General features: G+C 43.8%; 1 protein-coding gene across 2 annotated transcripts in view; it reads left to right on the top strand.

Annotated features, from left to right (window-relative positions):
• LOC126991775 (uncharacterized) overlaps positions 1–19,347 on the top strand; it is a 63,831-nt gene that overhangs the window by 6,181 nt on the left and 38,303 nt on the right. The window contains exons 2-5 of one of the 2 annotated variants that reach the window (XM_050850453.1): positions 577–619; positions 15,314–15,448; positions 16,021–16,205; positions 16,335–16,604. In XM_050850453.1, coding sequence (XP_050706410.1) covers positions 577–619; positions 15,314–15,448; positions 16,021–16,205; positions 16,335–16,604 — 633 coding nt within the window. Of the gene's footprint in view, positions 1–576; positions 620–15,313; positions 15,449–16,017; positions 16,206–16,334; positions 16,605–19,347 lie in introns of both variants that reach the window. The other variant, XM_050850452.1, reaches the window with a different exon arrangement.

Genomic DNA, 19,347 nt, shown 5'->3' with positions numbered 1-19,347 from the left:
CTTCAAGATTTCTTAGTACCATTTCTGTTGCAAATTACTTGTTTCTGCAATAATGTATTTTTTTCATTCACTAAAATGTAGGGGTGGCAATTTAAAGCTCCCTGTAGCAGGTGGGTGGGGGTCAAAGGGAGGCAAAACCCATCCCATTAGGGGTCAGTTATAAATTGATTTGTTAGATTTAACTTATTTTGATATGTACTTAAATTGTATCCTGTTCGTTATGTGTAGTACGTGGTGGTGGTGATTGGCGAGAGTGGCAAATCACAGCAAAATGTGGCATGATGAGCATCAGACAGTGGTAAGATTAAGTGTAGAAAACAATTATTATCACAGAAAGAAGGAATTTGTGATGTAAACAGTTATAACAAAAGACGAATAGATCATTATGATCTATAAGAAAAAAAATAGTCCCAACCACTGGAATGAAGTTGGCAAAAGACTGGAAATTCACCCTACTTAATTGTTGCATAGTTATTTTATATATATCTTATACATTCATTTATTTGTTGTATTAATTTATTTTTTATTTTTCCCACCTACATAAATTGTATACTCATTTCTTGCATTTATTTTCAGAGTCATGATCTCGGCCGACATATGAGGAGAACTGTGGGACCAAGTGAGTGAAGGACAAGGAAGGTTTATTTTATCTTGTGTCTGGAAGGTTTGAGAGGATATTGGTATTTATCTTTTAAAACAGTGATTCCCAAAGTGGGCAGTACCATGCACCTGGCAGCAGTGATTAGACATGGGGGGGGGGGGGGGATGAAGGAAAATAGGATGGTAGGGGAGCAGCAGGGTGGCTTCAGGAGTAATTAATAACTTAATGTTTTTAGAAAAATCCAAATGATAGAATTGTCACAAACACTGAAGCTGAGTGGTTGATTTTGTTTTTAATTTGCAGAATGTCAAATACAGAAAAAGAGGTCTGTGTTTGCATGTGGTTGGGTGGTGCCAGGAACTCACTTGGGAGCCAAGTGGGTGCCATTATGAACACTACTAAAGAAATTGTTGCCCTCTGGTGTTTAATGCTTTTCATGTTAGATCTATTGTACTATATCTGCGGTGGTAGACGGTCACTGTTCTTCCCCTAAACCTATTAACAGTGGTGTTCCACAAGGCTCTGTCCTATCACCCACTCTCTTCCTTTTATTCATCAATGATCTTCTTTCCATAACAAACTGTCCTGTCCACTCATACGCCGACGATTCCATTCTGCATTATTCAACTTTTTTCAATAGAAGACCATCCCAACAGGAAGTACATGACTCTAGACTGGAGGCTGCAGAACGCTTAACCTCAGACCTTGCTATCATTTCCAGCTGGGGTAGAAGGAACCTTGTGTCCTCAATGCCTCAAAAACTCAATTTTTCCACCTATCAACTCGACACAATCTTTCAAACACCTATCCCCTATTCTTCGAAAACACTCAGCTGTCACCTTCTTCAACACTAAATATCCTCGGTCTATCCTTAACTCAAAATCTTAACTGGAAACTTCACATCTCTCTCACTAAAGCCCCAAATACACTGCCGAATTTTGGCCCACGAATGTGCGCGAATATGCAAGTCATCCTGTGTCGCGAACAAGTTCGGCATCTTTCTTGACTGTTCTTAGCCGTTCGGGGACATGTCTGTGTCCACCACAAGACTTTTGACAGTTGGTCATGACCGCCACGAAAGTTTCATGTTCCATGAAAAATTCGTGGCCGTTCGCCAAATGTGCACGAATGCAAAATGGACGCCGTATTGTCGCTGAAATGTCACCGACGTCGCAGACAAAATTCGGCGTCCAATTCGCAGTGTTCGGCGAATTGTCACTGAATTTAGACTGTTGAAATTTAAATTTTATTGGCAAATTTGTCGCTGACATATTGCCGACTATTCGGAGACATGTCTCCGACATGTCGCCGAATGGCTAAGACTGTTCGGGGACATGTCCCCGAATATTCGGCAAATTAATCACGACACGGCAAACGGGTCGCAGTGGGAGGTGTACACGGGGGTCTGTCTATCTGTCTATCCATCTATCTATCTATCTATCTATCTATTTATGTGTTATCTTTCTATCTATCTATCTGTCTATATCTGTATCTATCTATCTTATCTATCTATTTATATCTATATCTATCTATCTATCTATCTATATCTATCTATCTATCTATCTATCTATCTATCTATCTATCTATCTATATATATATATATATATATATATATATATATATATATATATATATATATATATATATATATATATATATTTATATACACATATACGGAATAAAATAATACTATAATAATAAATAGTAAACAAGAAAATATGAAAAACAAGAATCATGAATATATAAAATAGGTATGGAACTAACATTTTTATTTATTTCATGACTAATTTTCTATTTATTACTTTATTTCTTTCTTTATCTCATTATTCTGCCATTATTTAACCTTTGTTTCATTTTCAGTTATTTAGATTTATTTCTTCTTTCAGTTACTGGTTTGTTTATTAATATTACGTAAACATTCATTCATTCTAAAATATTTATAGGAGAGCAAAACAAGTCACATTTATACATTTTATTACACATACTATCATACATATTGGTATTTACTCACCCACAATTCTGTCCTGCCAGGTCACTGCTCCCCGGGTGTTGTAGTAGTCCATGAGGTAGGCGCGGATTCCCGTGCTTTTATATGCCACATGGGCATCAGATGATCAGCTGTCAGAAATCTTGGCACTGTCGGAGAATTGTCCCCGACATGTCGCCGACACTTCGGGGACATGCGAAGACAATTCGGAGACTTGTCGCCAGTTATTGTGACAAAAAAAAAGTTAAAATTTCAGATTTTGAGCTCGGCGACATGGATGCCGAATAGTCGGCGACATGTCTCCAAACTGTCCCCGAATTGTCTTGAGCATTCGCCGACATGTTGCCGACATGTCGCCGAATGGTCACGAACTGTAAGAATCTTGGTCATGTTGGCGAACCGGTTGCTGAATTTTTTCACAAACTGATTCGGCATCAAGTTCGTGGCCAAAATTCGGCAGTGTATTTGGGGCTTAAATCAGCTTCCTCGAGGTTGGGCGTTCTGTATCATCTCCGCCAGTTCTTCTACCCCGCACAGTTGCTATCCATATGCAGGGGCCTTGTCTGCCCTCACATGGAGTATGCATCTCACGTGTCGAGGGGGCTCCACTCACAAAGCTCTATTGGACAGAGTGGAGTCTTAGGCTCTTCGTCTCATCAGCTCTCCTCCTCTTACTGACAGTCTTCTACCTCTTAAATTCCGTCGCGATGTTGCCTCTCTTCCTATCTTCTATCGCTATTTTCACGCTGACTGCTCTTCTGAACTTGCTAACTGCATGCCTCCCCCCCTCCCACGGCCTCGCCTCACACGACTTTCTAATCAAGCTCATCCCTATACTGTTAAAACCCCTTATGCAAGAGTTAACCAGCATCTTCACTCTTTCATCCCTCACGCTGGTAAACTCTGGAACAATATTCCTTCATCTGTATTTCCTCCTGCCTATGACTTGAACTCTTTCAAGAGGAGGGTATCAGGACACCTCTCCTCCTGAAATTGACCTCTCTTTTTGGCCACTCCTCTTTATCTGTATTCTATTCAGGAGCAGTAAGTAGTGGGCTTTTTTTTTTTTCATTATTGTTTTTTTTTTTTTTTTTTTTTTTTTTTTAACGCCCTTGAACTGTCTCCTTTTCTGTAAAAAAAAAAAAAAAAAAAGACCCTGTCACTTTACAACAATTTGTCAGAAAATTCTAATTTCTGCAATTTTTTCTTCAAGTTAGCCACTGCAAGTTATTTTCTTAACCCTTACAGGTCGGGTGTGTCTGATGGTTGTCGTCCACAGTCTGGGTGGTTTTGCTCAGATTGAGTTTTCTTCCACTTCAAATTTCACAAAAACTACTGCAACAGTACAAATGTGAAATACGTATATCATATTGTTTATTCGAATTCTTCATCTATGATATGCATGATATATGGCCTCCCAGGTGTCATTTCATCACAGTGAGGTGATGAAACAATGTATTTTTTGCCCAGCTGCAACCATGAGTGATCAACATGTGTTTGTGTGCATGTGCCCGGTTAGGACTTTGGCTCCTCATATTAGGCATATACACAATACTGTTAGAATTTCTTATTTATGTTATTATACTTATTATGATTGTGATTTTTTTTATGTATCCATTTTTTTGGGGGGTGCCTATGGTACCAGTAGCCTTTCTTGGTGGGGCCTGATTGTCAGCCCCAGCCAGTTGTGGTGCAGGCAAGTGTTTATAATGGCACTGTCTTGCTTGGTTCATGCTTCCCCCCGGAGCTCATCTTTGAGCTTCTCTTTAGAGAGAGAATCCAGGTTGATAGGTGGTCTTCAGAACAGCATGTGGGTAGTCTTAGGCCACTCAGCGGTGACAGAGGAGGATTGGGGGAAAAAATGGCAGAATAGATGAAAAATTACCTAGCAAATAGAAAAATGAAAACTGTGTTGAAAGATAAAATATCAGAATGGAGAACGATCACAAGTGGTGTTCCACAGGGATCAGTGTTAGTGCCTATAATGTTTTTAATATACGTATATAAATGGTATGCCAGAAAAAGTAGAGTTACATGAGTATGTTTGGAGATGATGCCAAACTGCTAGAAAAATAAGAGGTGAGGATGATTGTAATAAACTGCAGGAAGATTTAAATAAAATACATAAATGGAGTAAAAAATGGGAAATGAAGTTCAATGAAGTGTCACATTGAAAATGGGCAAGAGTAAAAATAGACCAAATGGAGTGTATAAGATGGGAGGAACAATCATCAACACAGTGAAGGGAGAAAAAGACTTAGGAATTATAATACAAGATACACTGACACCTGAGAAGCATATAAACAAGATATTCAGAGAAACATATAGTCTGCTGCAAAATATTAGAGTTGTATTTCACTACTTGGATGGGGACATGATGAAGAAAATAATAACATTGATTAGACCAAGGCTGGAGTATGCAGCAGTTGTCTGGTCACCATATAAGGAAACTCGAAAGGATTCAAAGCATCGCAACTAAGATGGTACCAGAACTATCAATCCTGCCATACAAGACTAGATCAGAGGAACTGTGCTTACTAACACTGGAAGAAAGAAGAGAAAGAGGATACCTGATGCATTGTACAGGAATACAAGTGGAAAGGAGGTGTTGGATAGATGATTTAAGTGAGATGGAAGGGAGGAGGAAACTAAGAGGACACAGTAAGAAATTGAGAAAGGTGACTTGCTTGAAAGACCTAAAGAAGTTCAGATTTCCATACCGGAGTGTAGATACATGGAATGGACTAGCAAAGACATTGTTGAAGCAGGCAGTTTCCATAAAATGAAGGAAAAGTTGGACAAATATAGATTGAGAGACAAAACTGACTGAGCTTGAGTTCAGGCCCTGCATACTACTCATACAAATAGATAAATACACACACACACACACACACACACACACACACACACACACACACACACACCTCTGTGGCGCAACTGGTTAGAGCGCTGCTCAGCCAGGCTTCACGGTCTGACAGGGCGGCGGTTCGTGCCCGCTCAGGCTGGATTATATCCGTTGAATAGAAGTGGTTACTGTCTCCCCCTTGAACAAGGGGGATGGGGTGTGTGGTGTGTGAGGTTCTGGCAGTACCCATAGATCGACAATAAAGAGCACTTGCTCATGTCGGGAGGGTACCTGTGTGTACACACACACACACACACACACTCACTCACTCACTCACTCACTCACTCTCTCTGTCTAATCCTTCCATCCTTCTTTACAGTCTCCCTGAGTTGCTTTACCAAATAAAAGTTCACATTCAGTGCCTATGACATCCCTTCCACCTCCATTATTCACCAACCTCCCATTATCTCATTTCTCGACTCACCTCAGATATAAAATGAGAGAGAGAGAGAGAGAGAGAGAGAGAGAGAGAGAGAGAGAGAGAGAAGCCAAAAATTTGCTACAAAACATCATGTGTAAGTAAGAATGGCTGGAGGGGGAGGGTGTTGAATTGGTGTTGGTGGGCATTTTGAGGTGACTTGCTCTGCTCCCACCATCACTCAGGTTGTTTTGAATTTTCCCTTCCCTCAATCAATATCTGCTCCACGATTACAGATGCTTATTACTTTTTATGTTATGTGACAGCAAATGTATTCACAATTATCATTTGTTGATGTATTACACGTATTAAACAGAATATGAAGAAACTTTAGTAGAATAACGAATTCCTGTTGAGTTCCTGCTCTCCAACAGGTTAATTTTGCCCAACACAAATTGGCTTAGGTGTCAACCAATCACCAGCAACAGAGCGGGTATGCTCTTCCTACATTGTCTATAGGGAGGGGCCTCTCGCCTCAATGGTGGTAGAATAGACTATACCACCACCACCACCACCACTACTACTACTACTACTACTACTACTACTACTACTACTACTGTTATTATTATTATAGGTAGTAGTAGTAGTAGTAGTAAAAGCAGCAGTAACTCATTGTAGTAGGGAAGTTGCTGCAGCAGTTGAAGGCTGTTTTATTTCCTCAGTCATATCTCCTTATCTTTCCTCCAACCATCAACCTTCCTTTGCTTTCTTTTCCACCCAGTTTGTTCCATTCCTTTTTACTGTCATTTGTCATCTGTGATGTGATGAAGGTGATAAACCATGTTTATTAATTGTGGTGTATGATGGGAAACTGAGCCTTTTTATATAATGCCATGTCAGATGGGAAACTGAGCCATATCGCGTAGGCTATATGTTTTCTTCACATAGTGAGAGGGTATCTATAGAACTCAGAATCTGACGAAAAAAAGCAAGCATGCTGATTCTTTGACATTGAAAGAAATAAAAGTTCACCTGCCACAATTTGTTGGCCATGGCAAACATTGGGAGGAGGCAAACCACATTTTTCCACATAGACACCACACATAATGTGAAATCTATTAGCATTTAGTGTATTATAGATAGACTTACGGGAAGAGTACGCCTTAGCTTTAAATTCCCTCTACGGTCTTGATTAGGCTATGTTTTGTGTATAACAGTACCATAATTATCATATTATAATTTCAAGATGACTGGACCAAAATATATTTTTATATAATATATTTTTAAACTGACTTGGGTTTCCTCTGTTGTTAGTTCACCAATTTCTGTCTTACTCGCACATACGATACGTTTCTATTATCCTAACAAACGTAAGTAATTATCGTAAACCCTCGATGTAATTTTTTTTTTTTTTTTTTTTTTACAACAAAGGAGACAGCTCAAGGGCACAAAAAAGTAAACATTAATGGGGGGGGAACTTGGTCCGTTAATGCTGAAAGTCCATTGTAAGCAGCGGAAATTTAAGTACAGTAGAGCCCCACTTAGCGCGAGATCAATTAGCGCGAACCGCAATTAGCGTGAGCCACCATCTACCAAGAAAAAAATTAATTAGCGCGAAAGCTTCAGTTAGCGCGAGCAGCCACCACGACTGAATTTTGAAAATTGCGCCAAGCCGCCATGATGAGCGGCACAAGCCGCCATGATGCGCGGCACAAGCCGCCATGATGCGCAGCACAAGCCGCCATGATGCGCGGCACAAGCCGCCATGATGCGCGGCACAAGCTGCCATGATGCGCGGCACAAGCCGCCATGATGCACGGCACAAGCCGCCATGATGCACGGCACAAGCCGCCATGATGCGCAGCATAAGCCGCCATGATGCGCAGCACAAGCCGCCATGATGCGCGGCACAGGTCGCCATGATGCGCGGCACAAGCCGCGAGAGCCCTTACCTGGCCGTGTGTGACGCACGCACACCTGTAAAATTTGGATTTGCCTGTTGTCCAAGTGTGAGACTGCCTAAAGGCAGCGAGGCCGCTGACCGGGTGAGCGCCGGCGATGACGTCATCGGACTCCCAGCGAATCACAAGAGTGTTTTCAGAGCTCAGCCAATCGTAGTTTTTTTTTTTTTTTAATGTGAGTGATTATTTTGAGTAATTATCAAACCCAAAAGTCAGACCCACGTGTGCACCAAATATTTTTTTTCATATTGGTTACTTTATTCAATTTTCGCGAATTCAGTTAGCGCGACCGCATTCATCCACCTAATTTTCGCGCTAAATGGGGCTCTACTATATATGTAAAATAATAGCGACAAACGTAGGTATATAGTCTTTTTTATTGTGTATGTTGTCTGTACGTTGTCTGTATAGCCACACAGCACACTTGATGACAGACTGCAAGGCACTGAGGCTGCCAGGCTGGCAGTGGAGTACTGTGGGGGGCCGCATTGTTGCAAGTATGGGTAAATTTTACAAGTGCGCCCATTTCGCACTGGCAGACGTTTTTTTATTTATTTGTGTGTGTGTGTGTGTGTGTGTTATGAAGTAATCTGCTAACTGTTTCTGTCCATTAAATGATTGACTTTCCAATGCCTGTTGTACACCCGCTTCTGCCTGCCGCCGTGCACACCTGACGACGCCCGCAGCCGCGAAATAGCTCACAGAAAGAGGTTCAACTTTCCTTACCTATATTTCATTTACTGCTCAGAGATCATAAGTGGACAAACTAGAACAAAATCAGGCAAATTAATGTTTTTCCTGCTGCGTATTCCACCAGTGTGCATGTGTGTTGTACAGCAGAGTGACTTATTTCTACGAGGAGGTATATCTTGCAACACCAGCCCATGTAGTGGACCACCCTCACCGCTGCCCTGTCCCGTCTTGCACTGCGAATTTCCACAGTAATTCTGCCACCCCACACCACGTGCCGAAAAAAATTAAGCTAACCAAACCTCCTAACCTTTGCACTCCTTCTAACCATGAACTTTACATTTCAGCCTGGAATCGTGCCAAATCTATTCTCCGACTTACCAAAACCTCTTTTATCAATAGAAAATATCAACACCTTGCTTCTTCTAATTCTTCCCGTGACTTCTGGCACCTAAACAAAAATATCTCCACCAATTTCACTTCTTCTTTTATCCCTCCTCTCCTTAACCCTGACGGGAGTACTGCCGTCTCATCTATTTCTAAGACTGAACTCTTCACTCAAACTTTCTGTAAGAACTCCACCCTGGACGATTCTGGGCATATTCCTCCTACTCATCCCCCCTCTGACTCTTTCATGCCTGTTATTAAGATTCTTAAGAATGATGTCTTCTGTGCCCTCTCTGGCCTCAACTCTCAGAAGGCTTAAGGACCTGATGGAGTGCCTCCTATTGTCCTTAAAAACTGTGCTTCCGTGCTGACACCCTGCCTGGTCAAACTCTTTCGTCTCTGCCTATCAACATCTACCTTTCCTTCCTGCTGGAAGTATGCCTTTGCACAGCCTGTGCCTAAGAAGGGTGACCGTTTCAATCCCTCAAACTACCGCCCTATAGCTTTACTTTCCTGTCTATCTAAAGCTTTTGAATCAATCCTTAACAGGAAGATTCAAAAGCACCTTTCCACTTCTAACCTTCTATCTGATTGCCAGTATGGGTTCCACAAGGGGCATTCTACTGGCGATCTTCTTGCTCTTAACTGACTCTTGGTCATCCTCTCTTAGCCGTTTCGGTGAAACTTTCTCTGTTGCGCTAGACATATCGAAAGCCTTCGATAGAGTCTGGCACAAGTCTTTGCTTTCTAAACTGCCCTCTTTCGGATTCTATCCCTCTCTCTGCTCCTTTATCTCCAGTTTCCTTTCTGGTCGTTCTATCTCTGCGGTGGTAGACGGTCACTGTTCTTCCCCTAAACCTATCAACAGTGGTGTTCCACAGGGCTCTGTCCCATCACCCACTCTCTTCCTGTTATTCATCAATGATCTTCTTTCCATAACAAACTGTCCACTCATACACCGACAACTCCACTCTGCATTATTTAACTTCTTTCAAAAGAAGGCCATCCCAACAGGAAGTACACGATTCCAGACTGGAAGGTGCAGAACGCTTAACCTCAGACCTTGCTATCATATCCGATTGGGGCAGAAGGAACCTTGTGTCCTTCAATGCCTCAAAAACTCAATTTCTCCACTTATCAACTCGACACAATCTTCCAAACACCTATCCCCTATTCTTCAACAACACTCAGCTGTAACCTTCTTCAACACTAAATATCCTCGGTCTATCCTTAACTCAAAATCTCAACTGGAAACTTCATATCTCCTCTCTCGCTAAATCAGCTTCCTCGAGGTTGGGCGTTCTGTATCGTCTCCACCAGTTCTTCTCCCCCGCACAGTTGCTATCCATATACAGGGGCCTTGTCCACCCTCGTATGAAGTATGCATCTCACGTGTGGGGGGCTCCACTCACACAGCTCTTCTGGGCAGAGTGGAATCTAAGGCTCTTCATCTCATCAGCTCTCCTCCTACTGATAGTCTTCTACCTCTAAAATTCCGTCGCAATGTTGCCTCTCTTTCTATCTTCTATCGCTATTTTCCATAGCTGGGCGTTGTCGCTGATAACAAAATCAGGTTATCGGACATCCGCTACTTATTTAAATATGTATCGGTATCTTCGTTACTTTTGTAACCAAACTAGCGATAATCGCTACTTTTTTCCGCCTCTCAGAAAAAACCCCGTTGTTTCCTCCCTACTGCACAGGCGTGGCCCGGGCGCCCAGTGTTTGAAAAAACTTCGGGGTATGAAATATCTTCGGTGAAGAGATTTCATACTTAGATCATCAACATTAAATCACTAGGTTATTTCTTTATGTTAGACTCAAAAATAAATATATCAAAGAGAAAAATCATTGAACTCTCCCCAAAATGATTATTCACTTCCTCAAATTTGATATTCCATATTCGTTTGTGAGCATGCCATGGCACTGAAGGCACCCGATGTTGTGTTATTTGGTGTCCCATCGTCTTACAAATACTGGTCTCGTGAACTGCGCATGTTCAGACCAGTAAGCGTAGCCTTGTACAGTCTCACAAAGCTTTTTAACACATTAAGAGTAGTTGCTGGAAGGCTGAATCAGACAAACAGTACCACCATCCTCGCTGTTTCTAGAACGACACTCTGTACATATAAATACAACTCGTACAGAGTGTCGTTGTAGAAACAGCGGGGATGGTGGTAGTGGTACTGTATGTCTGATTCAGCCTTCCAGCAACTCTTTATTACAGTTAAAAAGCTTTGTGAGACTGTACAGGTCTACGCTTGCTGGTCTGAGCATGCCCAGTTCACAAGAGACCAGTGTTTGTAAACAAAAGCGCCAGCTTTTGACGGTGGGGACGCCAAATAACACAAAACCGGTTCAGGCGTTTCTAGTATTACCGTCCATAGGTACGTGTCAATGTGTGGTTTTCCGGTTTTGTAAGTTTTCTAAAATACAGATAATGAAAATTTGAATTCATCTATGTTTTTTATTTGAAATATCAATATAATATCATTTTCGCCTATTGGACTTATCGCTAGCTAGTATCGGAATTGTGGATTTATATCGGGTATCGGTTATCGCCTATATTTGTGTCTCCAGTTAACGAAAATCGGTTATCACCGATAAGGTTTTCCATTATCAGTTATCAGTTATCGGGAATAAGGTTTTCTGTTATCGTGCCCAGCTATGCTATTTTCACGCTGACTGCTCTTCTGAACTTGCTAACTGCATGCCTCCCCCCCTCCCGCGGCCCCGCTGCACACGACTTTCTACTCATGCTCATCCCTATACTGTCCAAACCCCTTATGCAAGAGTTAACCAGCATCTTCACTTTTTCATCCCTCACGCTGGTAAACTCTGGAACAATCTTCCTTCATCTGTATTTCCTCCTGCCTACGACTTGAACTCTTTCAAGAGGAGGGTATCAGGACACCTCTCCTCCCGAAATTGACCTCTCTTTCGGCCACCTCTTTTGATTCTTTTTATAGGAGCAGCGAGTAGCGGGCTTTTTTTATTATAGTTTCTTTTTTTTTGTGCCTTTGAGCTGTCTCCTTTGTTGTAAAAAACTAAAACTAAAACTACAATACCTAACGAGGGCTTTGCCCCATCGATCCCTTTAAATTGTGTCAGTACCGACACACACAAACACTTGGCTATTTTCCATTACATTTATGTCCTGGATTGATGCATCAGACTTTCTTGTGTAAATATGTTCTTCATTTGAATGGAAACCACAAGGAGGAAAACATTTCATTAGGTGGGCTGAAAAAGACTACAGTTACCGATGGATGGGACAGCAGTTGAAGGGAGGAGGGCGAGGTGGCTAGCCGACGCTGTTGCAGTTACGGGGTGCGGTTGGTTCAAGAACTATTCTTGGTCGGTCCCATGATTTCTGACCCTCGGACCTTGTCCGTTCTATCCGAAATCCGTTACATATAAGCGTTGTCCGACTCTAATTCGTGGCTATGTAATCCCGGAGCAGAGCTGTTTTTTCATATGTTGGTGCATTTCTTGCATCCTCTCTTAACATAATCATCATGTGCGTGTGAGGAAATACAGTCGTCCCTCAAATAGTACGGGGGTTAGGGACCCAGGACTCCCGTACTATTCGAAAATCCGTATAAAATTGGTGCCCCCCCCCCAGAAACACTCCTGGGCACTCCTACGGAATCCGAGTCCCACCTGGCTCAGCTGTTACCCATGGGCCCAAGTTGCCAGTTATACATTTTCTTCTGCAGTCACAGTGTAGTACGTGTAATTACCACGCTGGGGGTGTCGAAGGGGGCGAACCCCCCCCATTAGAGGTCAGGTTATTTAAAATTCAGTTGCAGTAGTTTAAATATGCGTCCCTTAACCCCTTCAACACAAGGACGCGTATACTGCGTCCTTGCGTGCCCCGTACCATACCCAAGGACACGCATACTGCATCCTGTCTCGCTTTAGCCAATATACGAGTTATTTTATCTATATTTATGCTTACATCTCATTATTATCAATTAATTTATGTTTCTTTATGTGCACCATTTAATTCTGCATGTTTTCATATATAATACATGATGATTGTGTTGAGTTTATGGCTGAAAACTTGTTATGTTCAATAGTGACGTTTGAAATTTGGCGCGCGCGGCCATCCCGGATACGGCGCGGGACGTTGTTTTGGCCCAGCCGTAGTGAGTTTCTTTATGTGCACCATTTAATTCTGCATGTTTTCATATATAATACATGATGATTATGTTGAGTTCATGGCTGAACACTTGTTATATTCAATAGCGACATTTGAAATTTGGCGCACGTGGCGATCTCGGCTATGACGCGGGGCGCTGTTTTGGCCCGGCCGTAGTGATGGGGTTAGCTATATAATATGGAGGTGTAATGTCGTATTTTCGAGGCGCAGAGTCAATCTCCACAATTACCGTTTCGTATCTTATTTCAAGTATGAATTAGAGAGCAATAGAAACTGTGGTAGAGAGTAATCCGGAGAGTTTGAGTGTATGACATGGCTCAGCTCGCTCGCTGACAATGTGGAAGGGACCGCTGCCAGGATGGCTAAGTTGCCCAGCGTGGAAACACTACAGCAGATAATGCATAACTGGCAACTTTGGCCGGCGAGTAGAAGCTCAACCAGGCGGAACCCAGATTCACGTGGTATGCTCTCTCTACCGCAACTTAACTCATACCAAAACGTAACTTCTTCTAAATCTGAATTCTTCTGCAAGGTGAATACATTTCACGAACACTTTGGGGTGGATTTAGTAGGTGTTTTGTCTTGTCTCTTGGGTCCCATGTTCATGTTATGTGGTAATGGAGAAGCATAGCTGAGGTTGTGCACACACATGGACTTAGGGAAAGCACAAAGGTTTCAATCTGACAAAACAATGTTCCTGATGTTGTGCACACAGATGGACTGAGGGATGTGCATGGGTAGCAGTCTGTTAGAACAGTGTTGCCACTCACGCCATGGCTACTTGGTGTGACGAACGGGAAATTTAAAAATCCTATAAAAATCTATGACAATCCGTATAAAACCGAAACCGTACTACAGGTAACTCGATTTACGCGAGTTTGGTTTACGCGTTTTTTTTTATAAATAACGCGGGGTCCGAAATCCAAATAAATGTTTAATTTACACGTTTTTTCCACTTATACGCGATATTTTATGGAATGGCCACCATATGTCTCACGCAACTGGACTCACACGGCACCGCGGCCACACAGCTGTACAACAATACAGTACCCACGCTGCCACGCTACTCAACAATAGGGATGGGCAGGTACCGGTACCAGTACTGGTACTAACGGTACCAGCTATATTGTACGGTACCGGTATCAGACTGCTCGGTACCGGTACCAATACTAGCCAGTCGCTCATGGTGTCTCTCATTTCTTCCTCACACGAGTGAGGCTGAGACTGAGTGCCTAAGTGGATATCTCGGTGATATGGATATTCTCTCTCTCTCTCTCTCTCTCTCTCTCTCTCTCTCTCTCTCTCTCTCTCTCTCTCTCTCTCTCTCTCCACTGAATGAAGTGAATATTTATTTTTTGACAGAAACCTACCTCTTGTTTGATTTACATTGTTTTTGATTTATGCGACCTCTTAAAGGACACAATACTCGCGTAAATCGAGAGTTACCAGTATTTGATGGATGACTGTATATAATTTTGGAATATTATAGTTGACATCAAGCTAAAACAAGGAGAAAATTAGAGTTGGCTCAGAACTCGTACAGGCGAACTGTAAACACAACTTCTCCCACCAAGAATTCGCCTGTGCTGCTGGATGAGGGGGATATACAAAGGATTAAGCACAGGTGATATGTAGTCATCCTCTAGGAACAAATCGTTGAATTCCTCTATCTTCCTACCTCCAACAATGTGCTCTCTTGAGTATTTGGGTCCGAAGAGTGATGTACACGAGTTATTCCTGGGTGGTGGCGCTTGTTGTCTGGCAGCGGGGCTGTAATTCGTTTTCAGTAAAAATGCTGTTTTGTTTGTGATCGTTTGACTTGACGGTGACACTACTGAAAACGCCTTTAAAAAGTTAAAATCCCTCGGGAGCTCCGTCCTCCCACGTCCACACAGATCGGTGGCTGACCCGTGTGTGTGGACATGAGGTGGTGCTCCTCCAGGTGGCTTGTCAGCTGCTCAGCAATGATCCACTCCAGCATCTTACTGACCACTGACGGGAGCGAGATGGGACGGTAATTTGCAGGATCTGTCCCTCCCCCCCACATCTCTCTCTCTCTCTCTCTCTCTCTCTCTCTCTCTCTCTCGTTCAATGCAACCTATTTGATTCATTTGAAAACAAACCCAACCACTTCCTCCTCCACCTTAATATTTACTAAGGCAGAAATGTGAAGTCTTGGTGGGCATTTTTAAGGGTAGATCACCTAGTCTGGACCATAGGGTCTGTGTATTTGAAATCTATTAAGTCTGTTCATTTCAGGATGGTTGGAGGGGCAACGTTCTCTCAGTCACACCCCCAACAAGAGTCTGGAGTCCCTATGCCAGCAGTGCTATGTGCAGAAGAGCCTGTCCATGTTGACAATCACACAGAGGAAGTCAGAGGGTGGAGCAGACAGTGAGTCTCCTAGATACCATTGGCACCGCTATTATCCTAGTAGCAGCACCAAGCTGGTGCTGAATTGTTTTGTTTTGTTTTGAATGATGCATTTAAAAACATGTATTACTCCCTTGTTAGCCTCATGGTGAGTAGCATGGGAGAGTGGGTAAGGCACTAACTCCCTCAGCAGAGGGAAGGCCAGTCACTCATGAGGAGCTGGCCAGTAGCTTAGGTGCATGGGTGAGGCACCAACTCCCTTCCTCAGCAGAGGGAAGAATACAGTCACTCATGAGGAGGCCCATCCAGTACATGTGCACTCCATTAATTGTTAGCCTCATGGTGAGTAGCTTGGGAAGCAGAGGGAAGACCACAGCCACTCATGAGAAGGGCTGTCCAGTACATATTATGTACTCCCTTGTTAGCCTCACTTTGAATAGCTTGGGTGAGTGGGTGAGCCAATGACTCCTTTCCTCAGCAGGGGACCACAGTCACACATAAGGGCGGCCATCCAGTACATATGTACTCCCTTGTTAGCCTCACTGTGAATAGTTTGGGAGAGTGAATGAGACACTAACTCCCTTCCTCAGCAGAGGGAAGACCACGGTCACACATGAGGAGGGCTGTCCGGTACATGTGGGTGACGGAGGTGATCTCGGGGACTGGTTTCTTCGCGGTGACGGAGAAAAGCCGAGAGAAGGCCACTGAAGTGAGAACCGCCTTGGCAGCCCAGCTGGGGGAATCTCCCACCATGGCTGAGAGGGTGGTGCCCAGGATGGTGAGTGCAGTCATCCACATGTACTGCCACTGCTCTTCACATAAGCTATGGTGCTTTTGTCTGATAAACATTATATACATCTGTCATATTGTAAAACTGAGAAGGTTACTTGGGTTTGCTTGCCTACAGATCTATGCACTGAAGGTGAATGGCTGCTGGGAGCGTGTGATGGTGAGGAGCCATTGCACCGCCAGCTGCTGCTCGCTGAGGATGGAGGGCGAGGAGCAGTCATCCCCTCCAGAGCACTGGCATGTTAACTTGATGGAGGTGGGCAGCATGAAGTGTGTGGCTTTGTCACAGCTGGCCCTCATCACCAGGGAAATTGCCTCAGAGACCCCCAAGGCCAGGCTCTACTATCTGAGTCGAATCTACCTTGAAGATGATGAAAAGAATTATCAGGTGAGTCAAGGGTTGGGGAGGTGGGTCAAAATATAACTTTCTGGTGAAAATTCTCCAGGCAGAGCTACAATATCTGGCAACATCATGATGAAGTTTTGTATTTATATTCCCCATATCTGCTGAATTATATGGCCCCAAAGTATAACCCCTACTCTGTGTTTCTTCAACTTGCGAAGCTACTGCTTTGCTAAGTTTTTCTATGTTGTAAAAAACTGCATATATTTCAATGATATGTTTCAGAACACATCTCTACTCAGCAGCTTAGACTCTTGTATTTGTAACTGGGGAGTGTAGTGCACAGCAGCAGTGTAAGCTCAAAGAGGAAGGTAGGATTAGTACATCTCATCCACAACTCTTCATCTTCTCTTTTACATGCTGCCTGTACACCAGAACAGACTTATCAAACCGTCTAGAACAGGGGCGGGCAACCTTTTCAGAGTGAGAGCCAGATGAGACTTTTGGGAGCAGGCCGCGGGCCGGAGTGACAAACGAGATCCCCAAAGTGACTTTATACAATACATTATATAGGTAACTCTTGATTTACGCGAGTTTGGTTTACGGGTTTTTTAATTAACGCGGGGTCCAAAATCCAAATAAATGTTTAATTTACACGTTTTTTCCACTTATATGCGATATCTTATGGAGTGGCCACCATATGTCTCACGCAACTGGACTCACACGGCGCCGCGGCCACACAGCTGAGCTCAGTTCTTCCTGCGCGCCACTTGAACAACAATACAGTACCCACGCTGCCACGCTACTCAACAATAGGGGTGGGCAGGTACCGGTACCAGTACCGGTACTAACGGTACCAGCTATACGGTACGGAACTGGTACCAGACTGCTCGGTACCGGTACCAATACTAGCCAGTCGCTCATGGCGTCCCTCATTTCTTCCTCACACGAGTGAGGCTGAGACTGAGTGCCTGAGGGGATATATCGGTGATATGGATATTTTCTCTCTCTCTCTCTCTCTCTCTCTCTCTCTCTCTCTCTCTCTCTCTCTCTCTCTCTCTCTCTCTCTCTCTCTCTCTCTCTCTCTCTCTCTCTCTCTCTCTCTCTCTCCACTGAATGAAGTGAATATTTATTTTTCGACAGAAACCTACCTCTTGTTTGATTTACATTGTTTTTGATTTCTGCGACCTCTTCAAGGACGCAATACTCACGTAAATCGAGAGTTACCTGTATACAAGAATTTTATTGAAAAACATACAAATCAGTGAGACGGCTGGTGCTACTTGCCATGAATAAGTGTTTCAATGCCCGGCTCGATGGACGAGGTAGACAAGAGAAGAATGTCGTTGAGGTGGTGGTCCGAGAGTTGGGAGCAAAAGTGAGACTTCATGTACTTCATTTTGGAGAAGAGCTGTTTGCAACAGTAGGTGCTGCCAAACATGGCCATGATGCGTTGAACATGCACAATGTATTTTGGAAAATTGCTAGAAGGAAGGACGAGGTCACGGATGAAGGACAGCGGACAAGAGGTGTAGTGCAGCGACTATGCCTGATGAATGAGCCTCCCATAACCCACTTAGCCAGTGGGGTACCTCTTTGGCCGACTCAGTAAGGAGTGGCTCTCCTGTCACGCTGGTCGCAGGTTCAATCCCAGGCAGCCGGCGAATACCCTGATCTTGATTAATTTCTTGTGTGTTTCGATACATGCAGAGGACGTGTTGGAGAATAAGAAAAAGAGAAAATACAGCTCTTGGGGCATGACAGTGGTGGCATAGCGGTGGGTATCCTCTCCTGCAGTTCTGTTGAGTTTCCCCGAAGGGATAACAGGTAGGATGGCCCATGCTCCGAGGGTAATAGAAAATGGAAAGTGTTGGAGGTATGTCTATACGGGGACATTGTGAAATAGTGCACCAAAATGGGTCACAGTCTAAAGGTCTCAACACACAGAAATTAATCTACATAGAGGGGAAAGTCGTGTAGTGCGGCGACTATGCCTGATGAACGAGTCTCCCATAACCCACTTAGCCAGTGGGGTACCTCTTTGGCCGACTCAGTAAGGAGTGGCTCTCCCGTCACGTTGGTCGTGGGTTCAATCCCAGCCCAGGCAGCCGGCAAATAACCTCACCTTGTCGTGATTAATTTCTCATGTGTTTCGATACACGCAGAAGACGTGTAGGAAAATAGAAAAAGAGAAAATACAGCTCTCGGGGCATGACAGAGGTGTGGAACTTTGCCTTCTGTTCATTGTTGCACTGCAGCTCCACCAACTCCATCTGCAGGTAGGCAGGGGCATCATCCATGGGGAATTCAAAGGGGGCGGTGAAAAGCTTGAAGTCCGCAGCCAGCGGCCTGACACCTGCGAAACGGGAAGCAAATTCCTCCCACAGAGAGGCGACGACATTAACGTAAGTGTCCAGGTCCATGTCGTCAGGGGCACAAGCAGCAAAGTGAGGAAAATGCACAAACTGACCAATAGCCAACTGATCCTCCCACAAGCGCAGCTTAATCTCGAAGGCGGTGATGTGTGCGTGCATGTCTGCCATGAGAATGTCTTTGCCTTGCAGCTTCACTTTAAGGGCGTTCAGATGCTTAGTGACGTCCGTGAGCAGGGCCAGGTGAATGAGCCATCGCAGGTCGGAGAAGTGATCAGCGTGGGGAAGGTTCTTCTGACGGAGGAAGGTGGCGATCTCCTGCTGCAGGTTGCACACATGGGACAGCATGGCCCCACAACTCAGCCAGCGGACCTCACAGAAGTAGAGCAGGTCATTGTAGTTCACGTTCACCTCGT

This window comes from Eriocheir sinensis, unplaced genomic scaffold (genome assembly GCF_024679095.1).
Source record: "Eriocheir sinensis breed Jianghai 21 unplaced genomic scaffold, ASM2467909v1 Scaffold336, whole genome shotgun sequence".
NCBI lineage: Eukaryota > Metazoa > Arthropoda > Malacostraca > Decapoda > Varunidae > Eriocheir > Eriocheir sinensis.
This window is presented reverse-complemented; position numbering and strand designations above follow the sequence as displayed.